Raw genomic sequence first — 23900 nt, forward strand, 5'->3', positions numbered from 1 at the left:
TCATGACTGCAAACACTTTACTGGTATTTTGTTCATATTATTTGTGTTTGCTTCTCATTTCTTCTGAATTTATTACCTATTTTCCTCTGAATTCATTTTAACTGACCCACCTTTTTATTATAGGACATCCCAGAGATAATCATGTAGAATATGAAAGAAATCCAAAGCAAGAAGGAAATAGAGCCTCCTAACTAGAGTTAAAAAGAGCTGTTTGTGGACCTGTGTGCTGGTTTAAAGGTAAACCAGCAGGGGAAATGAACTCAACTCAATAGAGAGATTATAAATCAGAATAACAATTTAATAAGATAATACAATAGGTACAATTATACAGACAAACAATTGGTTTTAACCCACAAACCCCAAATATATAACCCAGTACCTTGGGGCATGAACAGAGTGGTGTTCTTTGGGCCCCCTGAGTCCAAAGTAAAGGGAGAGGGGAAAACCTGTTGGTGAGAGTGGTGTTGCAGTCTGGTCAAAAGTGGTGATGGCAGTCCACTTGAGGGTGGTGAGCTGCAGTCTTCCTCTGGATCCCACGAGTGGTAAAAAGATTCCAAAACTCCAAGTTTATATATTCTTCAGTTCAGGCAGGAATGCTCAGTCCTTCCCTCAGAGCAGGGAATTCCATAAAAGGGTGTGAGGACAGGAACATCTTCCTATCTCGCAGGCCTCTACTGCTAACAATTTCTGGGAAATGGCATGGAAGGCCATAGAATAGACAGTTTTGGGTTACACCCATACCATGATGAACTGGTCTCAGCTGTCCTAACTAGGACAACCTGCTATGTCAATATGTATTAAGCCAGATGGAGCTCACATAGAGTTGTTCTTGTAAAAATAAAGTGAAAACCACTTGGAAATAAAACATAAATTAAAGCCAGGTTTAAACCAGAAAAATAAGTCTGGTATTAGATTTCAGAATTACAGTTTCATCCTCCTCCCATGCATATCTTGAAAGGTAAATTTGAAACATATTTCCTCACTGGAGGTTTATTTAAAGTACAGGTTGTTGGTTAACAGTTGTAGACAGAAGCATTAAATTTTCACTAGACAAAGCTAATATTTCTGATAGGACTGTATTTCCAATTTGGACAGCCCATTATTTCACTGATGAAGTTCATATGGGGTTTAAGCTATTTTTGGAGGTGACCCTGTGTTCTGATGTGCTAGTGCTACCTTGGGCTAGAGCTGGTCCTACCCTATTGCAAGTTTATTCTTTTTCCAGTTCTGCAACCAACCATGGCAAGTTACGTGATTTCTCTGTGCTCTGTTGCAAACTTTCTGAGATGCCAGATATCTTATTCCTAAGATACTTTGAGATCTCTGGAATGCAAAGTTCTCTATTAGAGATGAGTGGTATTTTTTATTGCCATTTGTAATGTTAAGCAGACAAATATTTTTTCTGTATCACTGATTCGACATGTGACTGCACTCATGAATCTGACATTTCTAATGTCTTTGGAAGAGGAAATGCTGAGAACATTCCTTTGTAAGAATCTTTTTGTCTTAGTTCACCTTTAGAATTTGGGAGTTGGCTTGTTCTTTCAGAAGAAATCAGGTCCCTACTAAAAGGAGGCGAGTTGAAAATAAATTTGCACAAGATGGCCTTTGTTTTTGCAGCCAAATCATCTGAGATGAATTGTGAGTAATAACACCCTCAAAACCAGGAAATTTTCTTTGGATCAAGGAAATTGGATGTGACCATAGAACAGATTTGAAGTGGCACTTCCCCCCCCTCAGATCTAAATACTTGTCTCTCTCTCTCCGTCTGTAACATTTTTGTGTCAGGGAAGTGTCTGTCAATAGTAGATGAAACACTGTTATTATAACAGTGTATACAAGCAGTGTTTCTGAGCTGAAGAAGTTAAACATATGTACAAAGTGAAGGGGATAAAAATGACTTAACAAATCTGTAAGTAACTTTGAAAGTATATATCTTACATACATTTTCAAAATAATAGAGAGGTCCCTCATTCAATAATCTTTCACTTTTTCAGGCTGGGATTCCTTCCACTCCCCAAACACCTTTGTAGAAGGTTCTTTGAGAAATAAATTGTTTAGATCTTCTTACAGACATCCATTTCATGGATGGGTCTGGTTTTGATGCAATTCCTTAGAACTCTAAGTATGGGGATTTTTTTTTGTCTCCATGAACGTGCACCTCTTTTTTCCATTTTCCAAGGGAAAAAGGCAACACTTTGCTATAGTTAGAAACACAGGGTCCCTGCTCTGCCTGATTTAGTCCAGAAACTTGAACATATCCCAGTTCCTCAAGGAACCCACTGGCAGTATCTTACCATTTTGAGCTAATATGTGTTAATTTAAAGTAAGTGAAAGAGCTCCAACAAGCAAAATCAGATTAGGCAGCAGGGATTAGATGCAGTCTGCTATGCTGAGAGACTTGAGTTCTTACCCTGACTAGGCAAAGAAGTTCTGTTTGTTCTAAAAGAATGTACTAGACATGGAGAGATGTAATGTTGAACTTGCTGCTGAAACCATTTTTGAATTTTCTGTGTCACTGTCAGGTCAGGATAAAGCTGTAATCTCTGTAGCAAATGTCTGCTTACATAAATTGGAAAGAGTTCCCCCCTGGGACCAGCAATCCTATTACTGTATTTGCTCTTTCTGAATAAACAAATGCCCAATGATACCTCGGGTGTTTATATTTGAGAACTTTCCTTATGAGTACTTGGAGTTCTTGCCAATAATGTTTGCTGTGAAATCATAATGGCATTTTAAAAATCACTACTTTACAACCAAGTTCACTCTAAAATGTCTAACAAAATTGCAATGACACACCTTTTCAAGTTTAGTTATTTTGTCTTCTCCTCCTATTTAAATCAATGTTTTGAAGATCTGTGTGATTGAAGTCCTAACTTCATCTAAATGTAGCCTGGTGCTATGGAATTGCTTCAGATATTCTTTGTATAATGATAATTCTCCACCGTAGACCTTAAATTTATAAAGGTGAGTATGTTTACTGAAAGAAAAATTACCAGTTTTTTGGTAGTATAAAGACAATGGAATTAATCCCTCAGCATATTCCCTTAGGTAGTGAGAAGCTGTTGGATTCATGGAAAGTGGCAAGCTTTAGTAAAAGAAGGTGAGAAAAATACACGTGGGTGAAATACAGAAGTTCACAAATCTTTCGGCTTCTAGAAACTTAAGAAAACTCTGTTGGATGATTGGTTTGGTCATGTAAATGGCCACATCTACTACTGGATATGATAATTACATTGCCAAAATCCACAAAAATACCGGGGGAGGGAGGGGAAAAGAGAGATGAAGCTATTGGAACAATGTAGGTTTGCACACTTTGAGCACATGAGCATCCCTCTCCCACGGAGAAGTGGGGTGCTGAAGGGTTAACTGGTTTAATGGCTCTGCCCGGGAGCACGACCGTTCTCGGGGAACCACAGGACACAGAATACCGAAACGCCATCTGTTTCAGTATCTATTTGATTTTATTGAAGGCTGGTGTTTTTAATGGCTATTGACAGAGTCAAGGTTTAAAGTGGGGCACGAGCAGCAGCTCGGGTGCCAGGGGCGGGCGGGAGCTGCAGGTGCTTCGTGGAAAAGCAAATTAATCCCCCTTTCAGCTCCGCTCCTGGCAGGATGTGCAGGCGCCTGGCCCGTGCCCCGGCCCTGCCGGGTACGAGCAGCAGCCCCGGGGTCACTTCTGCGAACAGAGCCCGGCAAGGGAAGGAAAAACGCCCCGCGCCCTCCTGCAGCCGGCCTGTGCGAGGAGGGGCTGCGGGAGCGCGGGGCGGGGCAGAGCTCAGCTCGCCCGCCTTCCCTCCGCCGAGCCCCGGCGAGGTGCCCTCGGGGCCCGCCGAGGTGCGCGCCCGGCAGGGCTCGGGGGAGCAGGGGGATCCCCTCTCGCTGTCCCCGAGGTCCGTGCCCAGCAGGGATTGGGGGGATCAGAGGGATCCCCTCCCGGTGTCCCCGCGGCGCCCTCGGCGGGGCTCGCCCAGGAGGTGGCCATGTTCTGGCCCGGGAGCAGGCGGCGGGCTGGCCCGGTGAGGGCGGCAGGGGCTGGCCCGGGAGGCGCTAGGTGCTGGCGGGGGTCCCGCGGTCCCCTCAGAGCACCCGCGGCCGCATAGAGCGGCCCTGTGGCGCAGGTGCCTCCTCGAGGCACAGGATTGCCGGCATCGTCCACCTCGGGGTCGAACTTGTTGGCCAAGAGATGGTGCTGCTGCAGCATCCAGGGCACGTCGCCCGCCCCGTAGATGCAGACGGAGCGCTGGTGGCGGCCGGTGCAGGGCGGGTACGGCGCGCCCTTGCTGGGGTCGCCCTCCAGGTACTCCCACTTGACCAGGCGGGGAAGGGCGTTCATGTCCGACAGCTGGAACTTGTCGTTGTGGGGCACGGCCCCCGGCACGCCCGGCATGCGGGTCAGGGTGGCCCACACGTGCTCGTCAGGGCTGTAGGTGTCCTTGGACCACTCGAGGAACTTCTGTGCCGTGGGGTTCTCGAAGAGGTGCCGCACGAAGCCCCGTGTCACCACGATGTACGCGTTGCCCGTGAACATGGGGCAGTTGAGGGGCGGCGGCAGCTTCTCTATGTCGGTCCGGGAGATGGCCTTCCCCACCTCGTGGTGGAACTGCCAGCGCGCCCGCTTGGCCGCCGAGGGCTTCTCCGACTCCAGGCTGTTCCGGCCCTGCAGCACCTTCAGGGCGCGCACGATCTCGGCGTTGGTCTTGATGGGGAAGTCGGTGCCGCAGGTGTTGAGCAGGTACCGCCAGGGCACGGGGCTCCGCAGCAGGTCCCGCATGCAGTTGAGGTCGGCCTGCAGCCGGGACCAGGAGGCGTAGACCACGTTTTCCAGGCGGCTGGCCACGAAGACGTTGGGGAAGCAGCCTGCGATGGCCCGCACGGCCTCCTGGAAGGCGGCCGGGGACTTGCTGTCACGTGCACGGCAGTACGACGTTTTCTGGGGGGGCGTAGAGGGACGGCGCAGGAGCCGCTCGACCCATCTCGATTTTGTTGTGGATGACCAATGGAGTAGGCGATGGGGAACTCCGCCTCCTCCTGGCTCAGCGGGAACTCGATGAAGCGCCGGGTCTGCCTGAAGGCGCTGCAGTCCCTCGTCATGTTCAGGTAGTGGCCGGGCGTCAGCGGAGCCCTCCTGTTCGCCACCTCCAGGTTGCGGAGCTGCGCCTCCTCGATGGCCCTGCGGTCTCCGCGGACGATGCCCGAGCAGTTGATGCCGCGGCCGGGGGGCAGCTCCAGGGCGCGGTACAGGCGCCTGCGGTCTACGGGGCCCGTCGGCGGGGCAGGGCCGGGCGGCCTCTCGCAGGGCCAGGGCTGCGGCCAGCAGGGCCAGCGGGGGCAGGAGCAGCGCCCAGCGAGCGGGGGCGCCCGGCACCTGCCCGCTCCACAGCCGCATGGCCCCTGGGACCCTCGGGGGCTCCGCCCGACCCGCACGGGCAGCCGGGACGGCGGCTCCCTGGGAGCTGCTGCAGCAGTGACAGGGAGATCTCGGCCTGACCGCAGGTGAGTAACAGGTGAATAAAAGGGAGTCTCCTCCCCCTCTGTGGCGTGGCTCTGGTTTTACCGGCACTGGAGGTGGTTATCTATCTTCTGTGTCTGTTTAAAAGATAATATTTCATCTTACCCCTGTCCAGCACGTAACACAAGGAAAATTCCTCTAGAATTCAACCCCGTGTAACGCACGTTTTCAAAAGACTTTCCAAGATCAGTTTGGAGTCTAACCTGCTTTTCCAGTGTTGAGATCATTCCATCATTCCAGCTCCCAGGTCGAGGGAGCGATCATGATAGTGCTGTGGTCTAGAAGCCCAGCTGCAACAAGCTTTCTGCTGGCCTGCAGCATTTTGAGCTTTAGTGAAGGATTATTGCAAGAGATAACTGGGCAAAGTGGAATCTCTGCAGTGGAAGCAGAGGGTGAAGACAAAGGCCATTTGCCACAAAGTGTCTGCTCAAATGAGGGAGAATATTGGTGAAGGGTGTCAGGAGCTCGTGCATGTACCTACATGCACATCCTTGCTAAGGAAGTCTCACATAAAGAGAGGGACAACTGCATATGCCTAAAATACTCCTTGCACTGTCGTGAACAAAATAATGTCCCCTCAGCCCCCTCCCTTTGCGATTTGAACCAAACATGTATCTGGTACCATGCTTGTAAAAAAGGACCAGTTTCAACAGTTTCAATGATGAATAAAAATTTCTAAGATGAGTTTTTAAAGATACAAACAAAGGCATTTTTATTTTTCTTTCTTCAGGTATATCAAGAAGCCAAACTCAGAGAACCTGCAGCTGGACTGAGGACAGTTTTTGTCAGTGTAGTTCTGCAAGGGTTCTAGAAAACAGCAGCAGTTACTTCCCCAACTTCAAAACTATTTGTTAAATTAGTAGCTTTAACCAACTCAGTAAATGATTGTTTTAGACATCTGTCTAAAGTCCAGAGACTTCATTGGGCATTATGAAAAGCAATTATATGATACCTACAGTGTTTCCTATGTGCACAATGTCAGGGTGCCTGTCCTGAGTGCCAAAGGGAATGTGGTTGGGAGAAATATGGGGAAAAGGGCTTGGGGAAGGTAAACAAGCTGCTGGAGGGGCTAGCTGCTTTCTCAGGGCAAGGAAGGGATTCACCTCATTTAAACGTGTACTTTGCACCTGAAATTTGTCTCTAAGCTATGGTCAGCAGAGGCTAGAGAGCTCATTCACCTGAAGAAGAGTCAACAATTGCTAAGTCTGACCTGAGACTTGAAAAATGTGTTTTCAGTGTTCTCAGCTATACTTTTGAAGCCAACAGTGTATTCTGTTTCTGAACAGGGCCAAAAGCTAAATAAAAAAATAACCCCACACCCCAAGTCAGTGTATGAAATGACAGCAAATTGCTGCTCTGTTTCATTTTAGTGTGGCCAGTGGCTGAAATCACAGGCATGGCCAGGTAGAGAGGAGGTCGTAGGAGGAATACACTGCTTGAAAATGTTGTCATACACGTTGGTGAATATCAGCCACGTAAAAATTATTATAATTATTTTGAATTAATCTGTCAACATTATGTAAATTTAGTCAGATTCACCGATGTGAAACTTCTTGGGAAGAAGTTTGTCTCTTAGCATTAACATCTTGAACTTTTTCAGTGCAAGAAGATTGAAACTTTTGGAAGTTTTTACAGTTAGCAGCATGGCCATAGGACCCCACATCATCTACTCTGTGGTGCACAGCTCTTCATGTATAAGCTCTTACCTCAAGTTCAAAAAAACACAGCAACCCAAGCAGTCTGAAGGGCTTATGCTTCTACTGACTGAAATATCTTCCCTGCCTACTTTTAGGGTGAAATTTTAAAACTATCTCCTCTGGAAAGTATGAAATGTAAATAACCAGCTAAACACCTTTCTGAAAATCTGAAAAAATGGTATTAAATAAAGCATAATTAATAGCATGCTTTCTACAAAACTGCCTTTTTCCCCCCTATAAACAGAAATGTTAACCTACACAAAATAAAGTCATATTGATAAAGTCCAAGACTTGACAACTTTTTTTTCATTCTAAGTAGGGATTAAAACCTATTAAAATTTATATTTTTACATGTAATTATAACTTCCAACATACTTCACTTTAAACTCTGGGCTCAAATCTTTGGCTTATCCTTTAATGATGATACATGTCTCAATGAATATAACAGTGATTCTGCTTAAAAATTAGTGTAAAACAACTGTCCTATGGTGAGGATATTATATAGTCCAAGCACTGTCTCCACGGTAATCAGCAGCCATGTGATCCTTACATCAAGAGATAAATAGCCTGGAGATGTGACAGTGAATCACAACGTAAGAGGAGGATGGTTTAATCATATTTAGATAGTAATCTTGCAGAACTATCTGTGAGAAGTTCCATAATTTTTCTTGTGTGCTTTTTGCAGAAATGTACAAGAGGCTGCAGAAGGTTGTTTTATGTTTGAAACGGTGACGAAATGGCACAGAGAGGAGTTGGAAGTGTTTGGCAGACGTGATGGCCATGGCTTAAAGATCACTGTGCTGTCAAAAGGCATGCTGGTGTTGGAATTCATTTCCAGAATTCCCCTGTCCATCTCAAAGTGTGAAGAGTTTTCATCGGTGTGAAGATTTTCAATTAAAATAATTTTGGTAAGTCTAGGTGCCACATGTTCCCAGTGCCCTTCTGTACCTGCTTCCAATTCAACAAGACATATCAAGTCAGAGGTTCCTGCTCTTTTAGCTTTCCTGTTAAGGGATAAAAAGAATCTTCACGAGTTGACCTGTTACCTGCTTGCACAATTGTAGGTTGTGGCTCAGATAGGTGCATTGGAGAAGAAACAATGCTTGCTTCTCCAAGGGGAAAAAACAAACTATGGGATTGTTTGCTGATGGTGTCAGACCTGGTGAAGCAGCTGGTAGAAATTTCGACTGCCATGGCAGGGTCATAATCTCACCAGGTTCACCTGTACCCAGTGAGCTTGTAAAGCAACAGGGTTTTCTCAGGGAAAGCAACTTTGGTAAAGAGGGACAAACAAAACTCATGGGGAGGAATCAACCTGAAGTTGTGATTGCTAAAATCTGTAAGGAAAGGTTTATATATATATATTTATATGTTTATATTTATATATATACCACCAGCTGCTTTAGCATGACTTTTAAGAAATATATGGAAGTAGTAAGTTTTTAAACTTAGTCAAATAGACATCTGAGACCAGGCTTGCACATGCTACAAAAACATCTAGTGTGTTATACTCCATTGGTTGGGAGGGATAAGAATTTTAGTTTTAGCTTCTTGGTCACAAATGCTTTAGTAGTTAAGTGGTTTGGGGGCTGATCTTTTTTGTCTGTTTTTGTTGTTTTTAAAGTTCAAATCTGTGCAGTCTGTTACAGGCCAGCCTGTGTGGCTTTTGAAGGACCCCACCTGTAAGCTGTAATACCACTTTTCAGCTATCAGGGCATTGCTGTCTGTATAATTCTGGTACTTTTCTATTTCATGTCCTCTCAGTTTTCAGCAGAGAGCCTTATTTCCTGCAGATTCATTCAGAGCCATCCTGTGCCTTGCAGTGTGTTGGTGAGTGCTCTGCAGGCATTACCAGCTCACAGCTGAGTTTTGTGTTCTCCAGGACTTCTGTGTAACAGGAGCAATTTTGTATTAACAGCGTGTGACTCTTATTTGGCCTCTGTGTCTGATTGATAGCTGTTTGGTTTTCATGTGTCACCAGATAGTGAAGCCTTACATGGAAGGGAGTATGGCCATGAGGCACAGTTCCAATCAGAAATCAGGGCACTTTCCTTCATGAGCTGTTCCACTGTGGGTCCTGTCAACAGGCTGCATTCCTTCAGGATAAACCTGCTCCACTGTGGCTCCTGCAGCTGCCTTCTAGGCACACCAGCTATTCCTCCTCATTCTCCCCTCCTCACTGGCCTTGGTGTCTGCAAGATTGGCTCAGCTTTTTGTGTCTGACATGGGGCAGCTTCTGCTCTCTTTTCACAGAGGCCCCTCTGCCTCCTTACAAAATCACTGCCACGTTAACCCCGTGTATGAGCCTTTGCAAATGGAACCTCTTAGACTAATGGCAGGGAGAGTGTGTGCAGAGGTGAGTGATAAGGGTGTGACTTAAATAAGGAAAAGGTTGGATATGATTTCTTTTCTTGCTTTATCTTTCCCTCACCCCCTCTCCCACCCTCAGCTGCCTACATATCTGCACAGAGGGGCTGATGGCTCCTGTCTTCTCAGTGTCCGCTGCTGTGTTTTACAGCTGTAAGATCAGAGAATCACAGAACAGACTAGGCTGGAAGGAACCTCACAAAATCATCTGGTCCAGCCATTCGTGGGAAAGGGAGCCCAGGTAAGATTATAAACACCTTGTCCAGTGGCATCCTGAAAACCTCCAGGAACGGGGACAGCCACATCCCACATTTGAAGTTAAGTTGTGTAGTGTTTCTAGATACTACATGGAATGATTTGCAGACAGAATTTGAGATAATTTTAGCATAGCCAGTTCAAACCTGCATACATAACTGACTTATTTTGCCAAGGAAAGTAAAAGGAAAGCACATGGATCTTTGCTTCATTGTTTGAAGCACTGCTGCTGAAAGTGAGGGATCTGGATTGTCCCTGGAGTACCACCTTGTCACTAAATGATTTATGGTTTGGTAACGTGTCAGAGACATGTTGCTGAATATCCAGGTTTGCAGATAGCAGGTAACCTATACCCAGGATGAGTCAACTTGCTGGCTCTCTCCAGAGTTATATGGATTAGTTATGTGAGGAGTACCTACTGGCATGAGGCCTGGAAAATTATTTTGCAGGCCTGCACCTAAAGATACTGAGGGCTGGCTCTGATCTTCCTGTAATTTTTGGTTATGTAGTGAAGTATCATGAAACAAAATTAGTGATACTCTCACTGACTTCTGCTTGAGCAAAATTGTTCCTAAGTATACTCTGTGCATGATTTGCTGTTAAGTACACATCTTGTGGTAAGATACAGTATTTGCTGTGAACAATTTTACTTTTTTCATTTGTGTTCACATAGGGAATTTTCTTATTTGTGTCAAGTAGTAATGGATATTTTAAAAGAACTGCATTTTTTTTAATCAATACTTATTTGAACTATGACAGAAATTGAGAAGAAATTACATTTCCATCTTCTTGGCTGTTCAGACTTTTTTTTTTTTAACTTGTTCTGCCGGTATTGTGATACTTATAAGCCAAATGCAATTCTGTGATTTTTAGATAATTTTAAGATTTATAGTTTTAAAATTACTGGCAAACATTTGGAAAACATTATGATAGACTTCTCATATATTTTCAGAGAACATAAGTTCATTGTTCTTTTTGTATAGAGTCTTTGGCACATCTTGCTTTCCTGGGGCAGTGAGGAGTGAACACTGAAGTATTGAGGTTTCAAAGTAAATAAACCTTATGCAAATATGTGTATGTTATACATGTACACTTTATCTGTAAAACTTTAACATCATGAACATGGTCTTGTGCAAGTTTTGCTTTTTGAAATTGAAAACTGACTAATTATAGACTTTAGCTTCTGTTTTCTTCCCATTATTTCAACTGAATGATGTGGCTCAGTCCTGTGCTCGCTGACAGGTCGAGCTGTATCTTTTCAAGCTGAGCCTGCACCCACACTGGCACAGTCTTGGGTCGTTTGGATGGTTAGTTAGAGATTAAGTTCATCTTTGAGGAAACTGTTGGATGTCAATGTTCTTCTCAGAGTTCTGATTCACTGCTGGTTTGTGACAAAGGGTTTGAAGGCACAGTGTGCAGTAGCTCTGGGTTTGCCACAGCATGAAGGTGACTCAGAAAGCACATGAAAAGGCAGCATCCAGTCAGTAAAACATCCAAACTCAGTCATTTTGGTAGCATGCACACCAGGTCCTCTTTTGTCACTGAGCACTGCCTGATGCTTTTCCCCTGACAACTGCAGTCTCGTTGCTCTGCTGTTTCTGGACTCTCTGGCACTCTGACACTCAAGGGCAGGGGATTTCTGCTTTTATCCAAGGCAGAATATCTGGGCTGAGGAGCCTAACAGTGAGTATGGCTTAGAAGAAAGCTTGAGCAGATAGTCATAACTGACATATAGTCTGTAGGATCTTATTTATTACTTGGTATTTTACCCAACAGCTGAATTCTGCTTATAAGGTACAACAAGTTTCCTCAATTACATTTTGTATAATAAAGCAAAAGAGGGGGAAAAGACATTACTCACCTTGTGCAGGTTGCTGAAGAGACAGGCAAATAAATGGGATGATGCTGGTAAAGGTGTTTAAAATAATTGCCTTTAAAACCAATGTTAAAACTGGTACTGTTTGTGATGTGGCACCCAGCACTGGAAACTGGACTGTGTCCTGGGGGAAGAAAATAACCCTCTTCTTCTTGAAGGGTGTAACACAAAGAAAACACAGTGATACTGGGGATAATAAAAACATTGGGTCATTGTTTCTGGGAAAGGATTGCTTCATACAGCATGGGTAATTATTGACGGGGAGATACAGAGACAAAGCAAACGATCAATGTGATCAAAGCAATGTCCAATTTATTATTTAAATCAGTTAACTTTTATACAGTTTAGCTTGTTCCGGGTACATGCTCACAAGGTGATTGGATAGCTCACGTGCACACGTCCCATGCTTTTAGTTTATTGGACCTGGTTCTTTGTCCACGTGATCTAAGATCATACTTGGTATGCAAAGCCTCTTGTCCCGAGATCTGCAGGTGTTTCATTATCTCCATTTTCTCAAGGCTTTCTTATTATACACATATTATGTTCTCAAACCTTATAATTATAAACACATGGCTAACAAGTATAAACATTGCATATTTTCACACAGCTTATCACTTCTGAAATCATGGCAAAAGGCCTACAGAGTGCAGGAAAAATTGTTCAGAGAAATCTCTCTGTTCTGGCTACAGGTAATAAAAACAAAACAGCAAACAAATCTCTTTTAGATAGATGATAGAGGGAGTTGAGGCTCTAGGAGTAAAGGAGCAAAAAGAATGAATTTAATTTTGTACATTTCTCACAATGAAGAACCCACGATAACTAACCTACCAAAGAGGTTATTTCTTAAGAGACAAAGGACTTTCTGAATAGACACAACCCCAAACACCACATTTCATGACCCAGGAAATGTTTCTAAGAGAAGTTCTTATCTGAACAAAAAAATACCCTTAGAAGCATGTTAGTTTTGTTTCTTGCCTTGTTTTCAGCTAAATAATATTCTGAATTTTTAGGTGTTTCTCTTCTGTGGTAGAACAGTTATTAATTTATCCATGTTCTGTGCGGTTTGATTTGGTCACAAGTGCAGTCTGCCCTCATACGTAGGTGCATGCACAGAGTGAGGCCTAACACATGAATGGTGTCTGAGGCCTCTGTTAATGCATTGTTTGCTTTCTGGGGAACATCTGAGCATGGTCAGGCCTACACTCAGTCTGGTTGCCTTTGAATGTCCCACAGCTGGGTCAGAATACTTAGGCCAGGCAGTTTATCCAGTTGCTGAATAGGTGTGTCCTGGGCCTACTGAGTCCTTCAGTGCTCGGAGGATTCACTCGGTGCACTTCTAACCTTTGTGCTCATCAAATGCCTTGTAAGGGAAGCCTCCCGAGGAGCCAGCAGGGAAAGGGGATTGCTCCCTGGCACTGTTGTGTTGGGTACTCAGCTCTGCCTGAGGTTCCTGCAGGGTGCTGTCCCTGTCCTGGCTGCTGTTCTGCAAAGAAACCCGAGTATTTCATAGCAGTCTGACTGCTCTGCCTCCTCTGCCACACGTTCTGTACACAGCAGCAGTCAGATGTGAAGTTACTTTGTAGGGGAAAATGCAGCTCTGGGCGAGTGTTTCACTACTTTTTCCTTAGTTCAGGTGACCCATTTGCTTCCCGTTTTCCGCCCTTTAAAATTCTCCTATAGACTGGCATTTTTGCTTCCTTATGCAAAGCTAGGAGAAATATTAGCTGCACTTATGTCAGAGAAAATCCTTAAGGTTTTTGCCTATTATTATTTCATTCTTTCCATGCTCATAGCATGTCTCCACAGATTTTGTCTGTCTGTGGATGTGGTTCCACGCTGCTGTGAACCACCTCCAGGGAAAAAGACAGCAACAGCAAAGGAGAAGCTTTCTGTACAGCAGGTGAGCAGCTGAGGTGTAGAATCACTGAGGTGTTTGAGCACCCACCTGAGGGTAATAAATGCCTGAATGCATGGATCTGGACTGTGGAGCAGTTCTGTACGGGTAGTGCTAATGAGGCAGACAGCAACTTTATCTTCCTTTAGCATCTGCTGTGTGTCCTGCCCCTGCAGAAGGGGCCAAAGGTGAAACTGGTTTTTGAGGAGCACTTAGTGTTCAGAGACTGAACTGTCGATTCAGCTGACTGAGGCTGTGTGTGTCAGTGTGTGCAGATGAGCATGACGGAGCATATCTTTGTGAACAGAGTACTTCATGGTAGTGATAGATACCAGTATTTCCTGACTCATAAATCAAAGATTAGAATATGTATTTTTACTTAGTAAGATTCTGAAAAAAAAAACCCCGCAACGCAGAAAGCACAACCCCCCCCGCCCAACAGCTTAAAACATCCTCACATGTATTGTCTGTAAAAAAATGCCATTCTCCATGATTTTGGCACTTGTTTTAGGCAAGTAGTTCACCTTGCAGGAGTACCAAACTGTAGGCATAAGGTAAAACACCTTAATTGCAAATTCTTTGGTAGGAAGCAGAGTAGTAGTTTATTCTTACAAAGATATGACACTGGCACGCCCCTCTTTTCATGTTATTTTCAATTATAAATTTGAATGAAACAGGGATAATTTCAGTAGTTTATACCCAGACCTCTGAGTTCAAGTTTGCTGTGTCATTAGTTGGCTAAAAAATGTGCAGTGTCTTAACTTTTCCTGTTTGAATAGTCCATATACCTGAATGAGAGTTCCAGTGATTAGCCATTCTGCTGGTTTTTAGATTACTTTAATATTGTTTAATGCCAGCAATGAATAGCATTTCCAGGTCATTTCACTCACCTTTTTAAAGCAATTGTGCTGTTGCTCTGAATAGCTATTAATCACTTGATCTCTGGACTCTCTCATGTCCATTGAAAGTCATAGAGCCAATGTCTTTAGGTTATGAAATAAAAACACATATTTGAATATATATTTGCATCTCTAGTTATTAGGGAGCTTTCAGAAGAGTGCCATGGTACTGTGAAATACATTTTCAGTTAAAAATCAATTCACGTGACTTAAATAAGCCAGTGTATAAGGCCATTTTTTTTAGTCATAACTGAGATGAAATTTTGCAGGTTGTTTCAGAGAAGAAGTGCTGGAGTTGTCACTAAAACCATACCAGGTTCCTGAGGTGTATATGTAAAAAAGTTTAGACTGAAAAGATTTTACCATGTTTAAGTGCGTTAAAAAATTGGAATGTTTGCAAAATGTGTGTTTGACTAATTGGGGAGCAGTTCTTGGGCAATAAAGGCTGGGTTCAGCCAAGGTGGTAAGTTGGAACTGTTCTTCCCTCCCCTCTTTCCCAGTTAGACTTCCAAAAAACAAAGCTAAAAAAAAGAACACCAAAAAAACCCAACCACACTTTGCAAGGGGATATTTTAGCAAACAATAGATTACATACTGAAACAATGTGTTCTTTGAGGGCATTAATGTTCCTTTATTTCAGAGAGGGCTAGGGTTTATGGTCTAGAAACTATTTGAAAATAATACAGCAAGAAGGGCTGCACTGTTCTGCATTTCCAATGGTGAGATCCTCACCCTGGAGTGTGAATCCTGCCTGATGCTGAGGCAGGATGGCCTATGCTGTGCCACTGGAACAGAAGGGCTGAAATGCTGACAGCACTGTCCATCTGCTGCCCACACAGCATTAGCCATTAGTGCTAAAGCTGATGGACAACAGGCAGTGGAGAGGATCTGCAGTCAACTTTGGGGGTTTGTCATTTCTTTTTTCAAAATACATATATGTATTGTTTCTTGTAAGAGTGTTGGTGTAACTGAAATCACAAGTCTGATTAGCAATGCTGTCATGTTTTTTTTACTGCTGAGACTTGACAGGCATATGTACACTGACTAGTGTGAATACTTAACGTGCAGCAAAAAAATTGGGCCAGGAAATGTGTTTGGGGTTGTGTTTATTTGAATAAAAAATACACATCACAGACTGAGCTCTCCTCACCAAAGGAGAAGAAAAACCTCCACACACAGGAGGATCTGAACTATGGTCTTCATATCTGGGTAGTTTTGCCATTACTTCCTCACCTTCTGCCTGAAGCATGATGAAAACACTCTAATTGACTCTAATAGGAACTAAAATGACACAGTTTTTAGCAGCCAGTGAGAGCTGACTCTCCTGTTTTCTGAAGTACCAGAAGTGACCAAATGTAATGGTAAAGCAAATGCTTGTCAATAAGAGATAAAAATGTAACAAACACACACAATGAGTTCAGAAAAGGAGTTTGGTGCCTGAGTGAGAAGGTTTTACGATGATGCACTCCTCTAGGCTTCAAGGAATTGTATGGGTTTGATATGTGTGTTCCCACCTCGGATTGGTAGGGACCAGTAGGTGATGGTGATGCAATTTGTGATTTGTGATTGCCTTATTTGTATTGTTTTTAAAACTTTTAAAGTGTGTGAGGGAATGAGCACAGAAGATGGCCAGGCTGGTGTGCACAGTTTCACAGCTGAGCATGTTATGGAATGGTGTATTTTCTTAGCTTTGAATCTGCCACCTGCTAATGACACTTGAGGACCCCGTGTGCTTTCCCAGAGGAGACAGTTCTCAGTCCCTGGGCCAGCAGGGACAGGGAAAATGTGCATCAGTGACTGCAGAAAAACCCCAAAGGAGTATGGGCAATATGCAACAAGCATTTAAGCTTTTGGGAATCTCTCTGAAAGAGTTTTAAAGGAATAAGGAACTTGCTGTCAGGTATTTTTTCTGACTGTTGTGTGTGCACCCCCCAGTCCCCATCTAAGAGTTAAACTTCAAAACGAGTATTTTACTACTGGAATTGGTAACAGAGTTTTCATGGGCAAACAGACAACAAGCACAAACAACAGTGCTCTTACCTGAAAGAAAAATGATCAGTAGGCCTGCGTGCTCTTTTCTTTAATTTCCATTAATCAATTAATAGCCTGAGGCATGAGGTTTTTCATTGAATATTAGTGACTTTTGTCTTCTGAAGGAACAGCGAAACATATCAAGAGCACAGCTCTGTAATTCGGGAATTACACCTAAATTAAGATAAGAAGAGGCACTAATTAGAGAAGAGACATGAGAGGAAGGCAATAGTGCTTGATATGGAGAGCTGAGCAGATATTAGTTATCTAGTTCCATCCCCTCAGTGGCAGGGGGATTACAATTGGATGATCTTCAAGGTCCCTTCAAACCCAAACGATTCTATGATTCTGTTACCTCCATAACAGCTGTGGTGAGCAGCATCCTTGGTTAGAAAGCATCTTTTTTGAAACAAGGTACTAAAATAGCCCACTACAAATACTAAATAGTCAGGAATTTATAGAGTTTTTCAGTAAGATTGAGCAAGAGATTTTCTTTTCAAGGCTGATGGCAGAATTCCATTTTTCTTCCTTCTTAAGAGGATTGATTTAAATTGTTTTTCCAACCCCTTGTCTTCCAGTTGTGCTTCCATTAGTGATTAATTTGGGCTTATCTGTATGCCATCAGTTTTGTTTGCTACTGATTTTTGCACCTGCTTAGAACTGCAGATGTGGTCAGAAGAGTTCCAGATGGAGTGCCAAGTTACAAAAGTAACAAAGCTATCAAAAATACCTGCAAAGTACACGTGTCCCCTTTACAACTGTTTCTGTGGCATTTTCAGTGCGAGGCGAGTGAAGCCAAAGGGAGGATATGACAACCAACCAACCCCAAACAACTTTTTGTTTTAAATCACCCCAAAATGTACCCTTGAAGCATGGCAGACTTCTAAAAAATTCTGTGTATTTATGAGTCATCTTAGCATTGTTTGCTTTTTTTTTTGGCTTCAGGATCCATGAAAAATTGGCAGAGTCCAGTGCTGGAGAGTATCTCTGCAACCCTCAACAGCAAGTGAATGGGCAAAAAAGTGGGACTAAATTAGACAAAGAGCCATTTGAAGTAGATGCAGCATTTCCAACTTACTGGCTGTATCATCAACAGCTCCTGTGTGCCAGCTGAGTTAGAAGATCTGGCTATATATATATCCAGGATATATTGCAGGATCTGCCTCTAGTTCTGTTCCAATGTCAGCTCATATTTCTGACTAAACTGAAGTTAATTTACAGCTCAGGGAACTGGCTACATTCCACCAACCAGCCCTGTTCCTCAATTGTAGGTGAGGAGTTCAACTGCAGTTGAAATTCTTCCATTGTTTCCAGCAGATGATTCAAATAATGAGTGTGGGACGTTCTGCCAGTTGCTAATTCTGAACTTCCAGTAAATAATTCTTATATTGTATGCATATAAAGATAATATGTCTCTTGTGGGCAGTGCCAAGTGTGATAGTTTACACTCTGCTATGGTGATAAAGATTATACTTAACTGTGTTCCCTTGTAGCTTGTCACTGGTTTCCAGCGTGCTGTTGAGTAGCATCAGTGTGAAAGTATCAGGAGAGAGAACTTCCTTCCAAAGGAATCAAATCCTGTTCTGGATCTCAATGGGTGTTTGAACTAGACCCTGCCCCTAAGTTATGTACAGCACGTTGCCTGTTGCCTTCTGTGTTCTCCATGTACATCCCTGAATATTCTCCCTCAGCCAGATATGAGTGTTTTCTGTGTGCACAAACCCCTGTCTGTCCAAATCTCTGCCCTGCTGAGGCACAGGACTCAAGCTTGCTTTCAGTGTTAGTTCTACTGGAAACAAATGAAAAAGGAAATTGTTGTTTTTCAAGAAAAAAACCCAAATAAACCCTGACCAAAATAATCACCCAGAGCAGTACTGCTGGTTAGAAAGGAAGAACAACTTTGTGTCAAAACTTTTCTCAAACTTTACAGGTCCTGGGTGGATTTATTTGCTTTGTGCAACACTGTTTTCCAATCAAATCACAAAGTAATCTGACTAACTTTATCTTTTTAAGTTAAAAACTATTGTTTGCTGTATACACGTTGTTCAGGCAACGCCAGGTGTCTTTTCTCTTGCAGATTTCCAATTCATTTCATGAAGCGAGTAGGCAGAGTTAATTAGTTTTTGCCACCTTGCAGAATCATAAATTACTATGGAACAAGTTTTATGCTTTTAAAATATGTGAATACAATGTTCTTGGGCAAGTGCCTGCTTAGTAATGCAGGAGTGACTGAATGTCTCTTTTCCAAAGAACACCATGGCTTTTAGCACAGCCCTGACCTGGATGAAGGAACCCCCCTCACCTGGTGGGTAAAGGAAGGGGAAATTTGCCTGCCCCGTGTTCTGTGGGAGCACTGGATGACTGTCATGGGAGCAGTCAAACCAGAGAACAGGAAGGATTTCAGCTTCATCAGGGAGACAGTCAGCAGGCTCTTCATATATTCACTTACCTGCCCCAGATTATCTCAGAGACCTGGGAGTCAGGGTAACATAAGCTTTTTTTAGGGGAGTGGGACAGGGATGACAGACTGTCTTTTCTCTGCACCCCTTATACTTTCTCTCACAAGTATTTGACTAAACTCCAGGAAAGAATACACTAGAAATGTTTTTTCATATGAGCTCGTCAGTTCATGCCCGTACTTGGAAAAATCTTTCTTTTAACGTTATTTGAATAACTAAAATGAAGTTATTTGCCAGGCAGATTATACATTCTTTCAGTTCTTTGTCTTTTGTTATATGTTGTGGTGCTTTTTACTAGAAATTAGAAACCTTTTCAAGTCCGTGTCTGTGAGAGATAAAGGGAGCCTTTCAGTTGCCTCTTCTATTTAGTTAACAGTTACAGGTCCACTTTATGACCAGTAAAATACAAGTGTGCACATATCGGGCTGAGATCTGAACTTCTAAATAGTCTAAAACTTGTATAACTTCAATTAACAGAGAAAAATGCTTTTCAGATGATTTTTATAGCCTTGTCTGATCTTGCTTTATCCCATTACTGACATAAATTTTGGTCATGCCATCTTTCAGTTAGATAGCCTACACATTTCACAGAATACTAATCTGGAAGCTAATATTTTGAGAAAAGGTGCAGTTTGGGTTGAATCTGTGCATATATTTCAGTATTCTTCCAGTGTTATTATCTCTCTAAGAATAAAGAGAAAAGGTAAGCAAAAAGAAAAGAGGCTGTTTCTGCCCCAGAGAAGACAAGGATGTTCACAGTGTTAGCCTGGGACTTCGGAAAATCAGATTAATTTTTATTTTTAGTGGCAAACTTTGCCATGGTAAAAAACAATGTAATGTAATTTTTAAATACTTCATTTTTGTGCTCCTTTTGTGGAACTGATCTTCCATGTGTCACAGGGCTCTTCTGAAGTTCAATATTTTTACTGTCTAATCTCTTTTACAGTATGAGGTGCCAGGTGAGTACCTAAGCCTTAGCTGTAAAGGTAATCTTCCTCATTTAGATTGGCATTTTGGCTCATGAATATTCTTGGGCACCCAGAAGGATCAAGTCTTCAAATATATGAGATCTGCTGAAAAATATGCAGTTAGTATCTTCCCTGACTAGGACCTCTGAATTTAATCAGAACACTAGATATACAATAGAGGCTTTCAAATTGCCTTCTACAGAAGCCCCTGCAGCCCTGTTACAGAATCATGGAATTGTCTGGGTAGGAAAAGACCTTTAAGATCATTGAGTCGAGCTGTTAACCCAGCACTGCTCAGTCCATCACTGAACCGTGTCCCCAGGTGCCACATCTACACTCCAGGTGTCCACACCTGGTCCTTTAAATACCTCCAGGGGTGGTGACTCAGCCCTTTCCCGGACAGCCTGTTCCAGTGCTTGGCAACCCTGTTGGTCGTCCCACTCTAAGCCTCCCCTGATGCAACCTAAGGCCATTTGCTCTTCTCCTATCCCTGTTACTTGGGAGCAGAGATCCCTCTCCATTCTCTTCAGTCTTATGCAAAGCACGTACTCCCATGGAAATTGTCTCTTGTCTGGCATTTCCTTGTTTGCTTTTGGGACAGCTGCTTATTAGCCACAGATTTCTCAAGAGTGGCTTATGTGCAATGAAGTTGAGAGCTGGTTTTTTTCCTGCTGTCCTGTGTTGTAAGGATGGGAGGATCCAGCAAAAGCACACTCTCTTCAGTGTGCTGTGAGTAATTCCTTGTGGGTTGACCTGAGGTGCAGGTCACGAAATGCTTTCTGATACAGCTTCTCTTAGTTGCAGGACTGGGTCACACCTGTATCTCTGACACTGTCCAGAATGGCCACAAGTGTCATCCTGCCTGTGGAGGGGCAATGAACCTGGAATTCTGTCAGTGGAAGGCTGATCATGAGACAAACAGCCTGGCTTCCCAAGAGAACTGCCAGCAGTCATGCTCACAGGGCAGCAAGGGTGAGTGTCCCACAGCAGAGCTCAGGGTTAGCTGATGCTGGGATTCTGAGTGCTCTGGGGTCCCCTGTTCCTTGTTTCTCTTCAGCTGGTCCCCTGCTCTGAAGTGACCCTGCTGCAGTAAGAGTGTACTGCCATGTGTGCAGGGCATCAGAAGGGGGGGAGGGAGGCACGTTCACAACCAAGTGGAGGAGCTTTGTTAGGAAAGGAAAAGGGAGTAAGTAGAATATGATTCTCATCCAGTTTAGATGTTAAAAATATCTACCACCTTACAAAGGACAGATCTTGCTGGAATGGCTTCATCCTCCACTTCAGAGGAAGTGAAGTGTGCTGAGCTAGGGAGGTGCCCTGTGAGTACCTGGGAAGATATTGGAGGTGGCACTTCAATAACCACAGTAAACCCTCCAGTGTAAGCATAATTTGGTCAGCATAGAAGTATGTGGTTAGATCAGCTCTCCTTGTGGTACTTAAGGAGGGGGCACAGTAGTTCATTTCAGGATGAAGTGCCCTCAGCTCCTGTGATGTGGTGACACAGCCCATCCTCAGTGCCACAGCTGTGCTGGGAAAGGCCTTGCAGTGTGCATGTGCCCTCAGGATTTGTGTTGCTTTCTGCTCATCCTGATATAAAAAGATTCTCTTCTACTTCCCATGGGAATAGGATCAACTAAAAGAAGATACATCACTATTTCTGAACTTAATCCAGGGAAACTATTTAGTAACTATATAGCTACATTACTCAATTGTATGAAGGATTTTATATTGTATACGAAAAAGGAATTGACTATAACTGAATTATTGTTACTCATTTTCTCCCATGAATAATGAAACTGTTATTGGATTATTGTTGGACTTCCATTCTGTCTCTTAGCATCTACATTCATGTTTGTTGTTTATATTGTTGACATATTTACTACACACTTCTGTTCAATGAAGTGCAGGGGGAAAAGGGCACACTTGGAATCCCTTTTGGGCAGTTTAATTCCTAATAAATCCCACTGTACCTTTCTGAGGTTGCCAGTTCCATTTCCCTTTGCCAATCTTGTAGAGAGTTACAGACTTCATGACTGATTTTTTTTAATTTTATTTTTTTTTAAGCAGAATAAATGTGTTCATAATAATAAAAGGCTCAACAGCTAAATGTATAAAGTATGTCCAAGAAATATTCTTTCCTATAATGAAAGCCACAAACCCTGGGGGAATTCTATCCCATGAATATATCCAGAGTGGGAAGAGCCTTCTCAGTGTGGTTTCCAGGTCTCAGCTATTAGTGTGTTGGTCCCAGTCTCCTTTCTTTTCCACAGCTGCTTTCTGGTGTTGCTCTCCCCAGCTCCTGTGCTGCAGGGGTTGCTCCCAGTTCCAGCAGCAGTTCCTGCTCTGTTCTGGAGCTGTTCAGGTGTCCGTGTCATGCAGCAGGTTTTTGTGTTCGGTGTTGGGTTTTTAGTTTTTAAGGTTCATGTGGTGAGTAGCTATGGCTGGGTGGAGGTTTCTTGCCTGTGAAAGGAAGGTGTGTGCTTTCTGTGTGTTCTCTCACATACCTGATTAATTAAATGGTCTGTTTGACGTCTACCGGCTAATAGGAAGTTTACCTTGTCTACATGGCTCACTCCTAATGTTACCTAACCAGCACTTTCCTTTCTCTTATAGGCTTCAGTGCACATTACTCATAACTTTGGTTATAATCTGTTTACTGATGATCATTAAAACATGTTTCTTGGAATAATGTACACTTCAGGCTTCTAGTTCTGCTGGTTGGGAACAAAGTAAGGTCAGATCTTCCTATGCTGTGCATCTAGAACTGGAGAAGACATTTTGTTTTACTGATCAGTTTAACTTGACTTGTAATGAATGGTTGCTGGCACTCTTGTTAAATGTTTAACCAAAATCACTGAAATAAAAATCCAACCATTCTTCACCACTGGTACAGGCATAACTAAGCATTTTAACTGCACAGCAATACATTCAACCCACCAGGATTTCTTCAAAATCCAGAGCTTCAAGAGATGGAGTAGGAGGCCCTAGAAGAGGAGCTGAGGGCACAGTAAAGCATTTCCTGAGTAACTGGGTCTGATCCCCTGCAGTGTCAGGGAAGGGACTTCTGAAAGTCATCGTAGCTCATTTTAAGCATAATCAAAATGTATCTATTTGACAGTACTGGAGGCCAAGGCAAATGTGGGCCAAACTGCTCTGTGTCTCTCACACATGCACTAAAATTCTCTACAGTTTTGGAATATGGCATCATTTTTCCTTTCAGCATCTGTCTGAGGTTGCAAGTACTAACCAGCAGCTTCATAATTTTATTTCCAGATGAGAACTGAGGTGCCATGAGATTAAGCCTTGCTTTAGGGTTTGCTGAGTTAGTCTGGCAGCAGAGGAGGGAGCTGGGTTTGTCTGTCATAGTGATTTCATTGCTGGTTGCTTTTCCCTCTGATGAGCAAATGTTTCCTCCTGTTTAAAAGAAATGCCAAAGAAGGGAGTGGGTTATTACGTCTGGGGGAAAATGTGTTTTGACAGCAAACACAGGCCACAGAAGTTCAGTCTGCAGGTGGTGAGTTGTCTCCTGCTGGTGCTGAGCACTGTGTTGGGGCGGGGAAGGGCTGTGGATTTATGAATTATTTAAACTGCTGCACCATCTAGTGGTAGCTTTTAAAAAACCCTCTCAATCGTGTAAGATAAAAGCAGATAACCTATTTAACTTTCTTTTTCCAATTCCAACTGCATGCATAATTAAAAGCAAGTAGCTGTGTTGAGGCGAATGTAAAGGCATCATCTTTCCCCTAAGGAAGTCCGATGTTATGTTCCTTCTTAACATGTGCTTACATCTTTCTTGCAGATAACATAACTCTTAGTTTTATCTTCTCAAACAAAGTGCTCTTAGTTTGCAGAAGAGTTAGCTTTCAGAGAAGAAAAAGAAAATTATCTTGTTGGAAAGCAAAAATAGCTTGTGCACAAAATAATATTTATTCTTAGTTTAAA

The 23900-nt window shown here is 43.2% G+C and overlaps 1 protein-coding gene across 1 annotated transcript; it reads right to left on the bottom strand.

Moving 5' to 3' along the window:
- Positions 1 to 3920: 3920 nt before the first annotated feature.
- GCNT3 (glucosaminyl (N-acetyl) transferase 3, mucin type) lies at positions 3921 to 5389 on the bottom strand. Its single transcript, XM_008927948.3, is given in 6 exon segments — positions 3921 to 4124; positions 4126 to 4146; positions 4148 to 4972; positions 4974 to 4997; positions 4999 to 5256; positions 5258 to 5389. Coding segments are annotated over 6 exon segments (1464 nt in total).
- Positions 5390 to 23900: the final 18511 nt, after the last annotated feature.

This window comes from Manacus vitellinus, unplaced genomic scaffold (genome assembly GCF_001715985.3).
Source record: "Manacus vitellinus isolate BGI_N305 unplaced genomic scaffold, ASM171598v3 scaffold_53_pilon, whole genome shotgun sequence".
In the NCBI taxonomy this organism is placed as follows: Eukaryota; Metazoa; Chordata; class Aves; order Passeriformes; family Pipridae; genus Manacus; species Manacus vitellinus.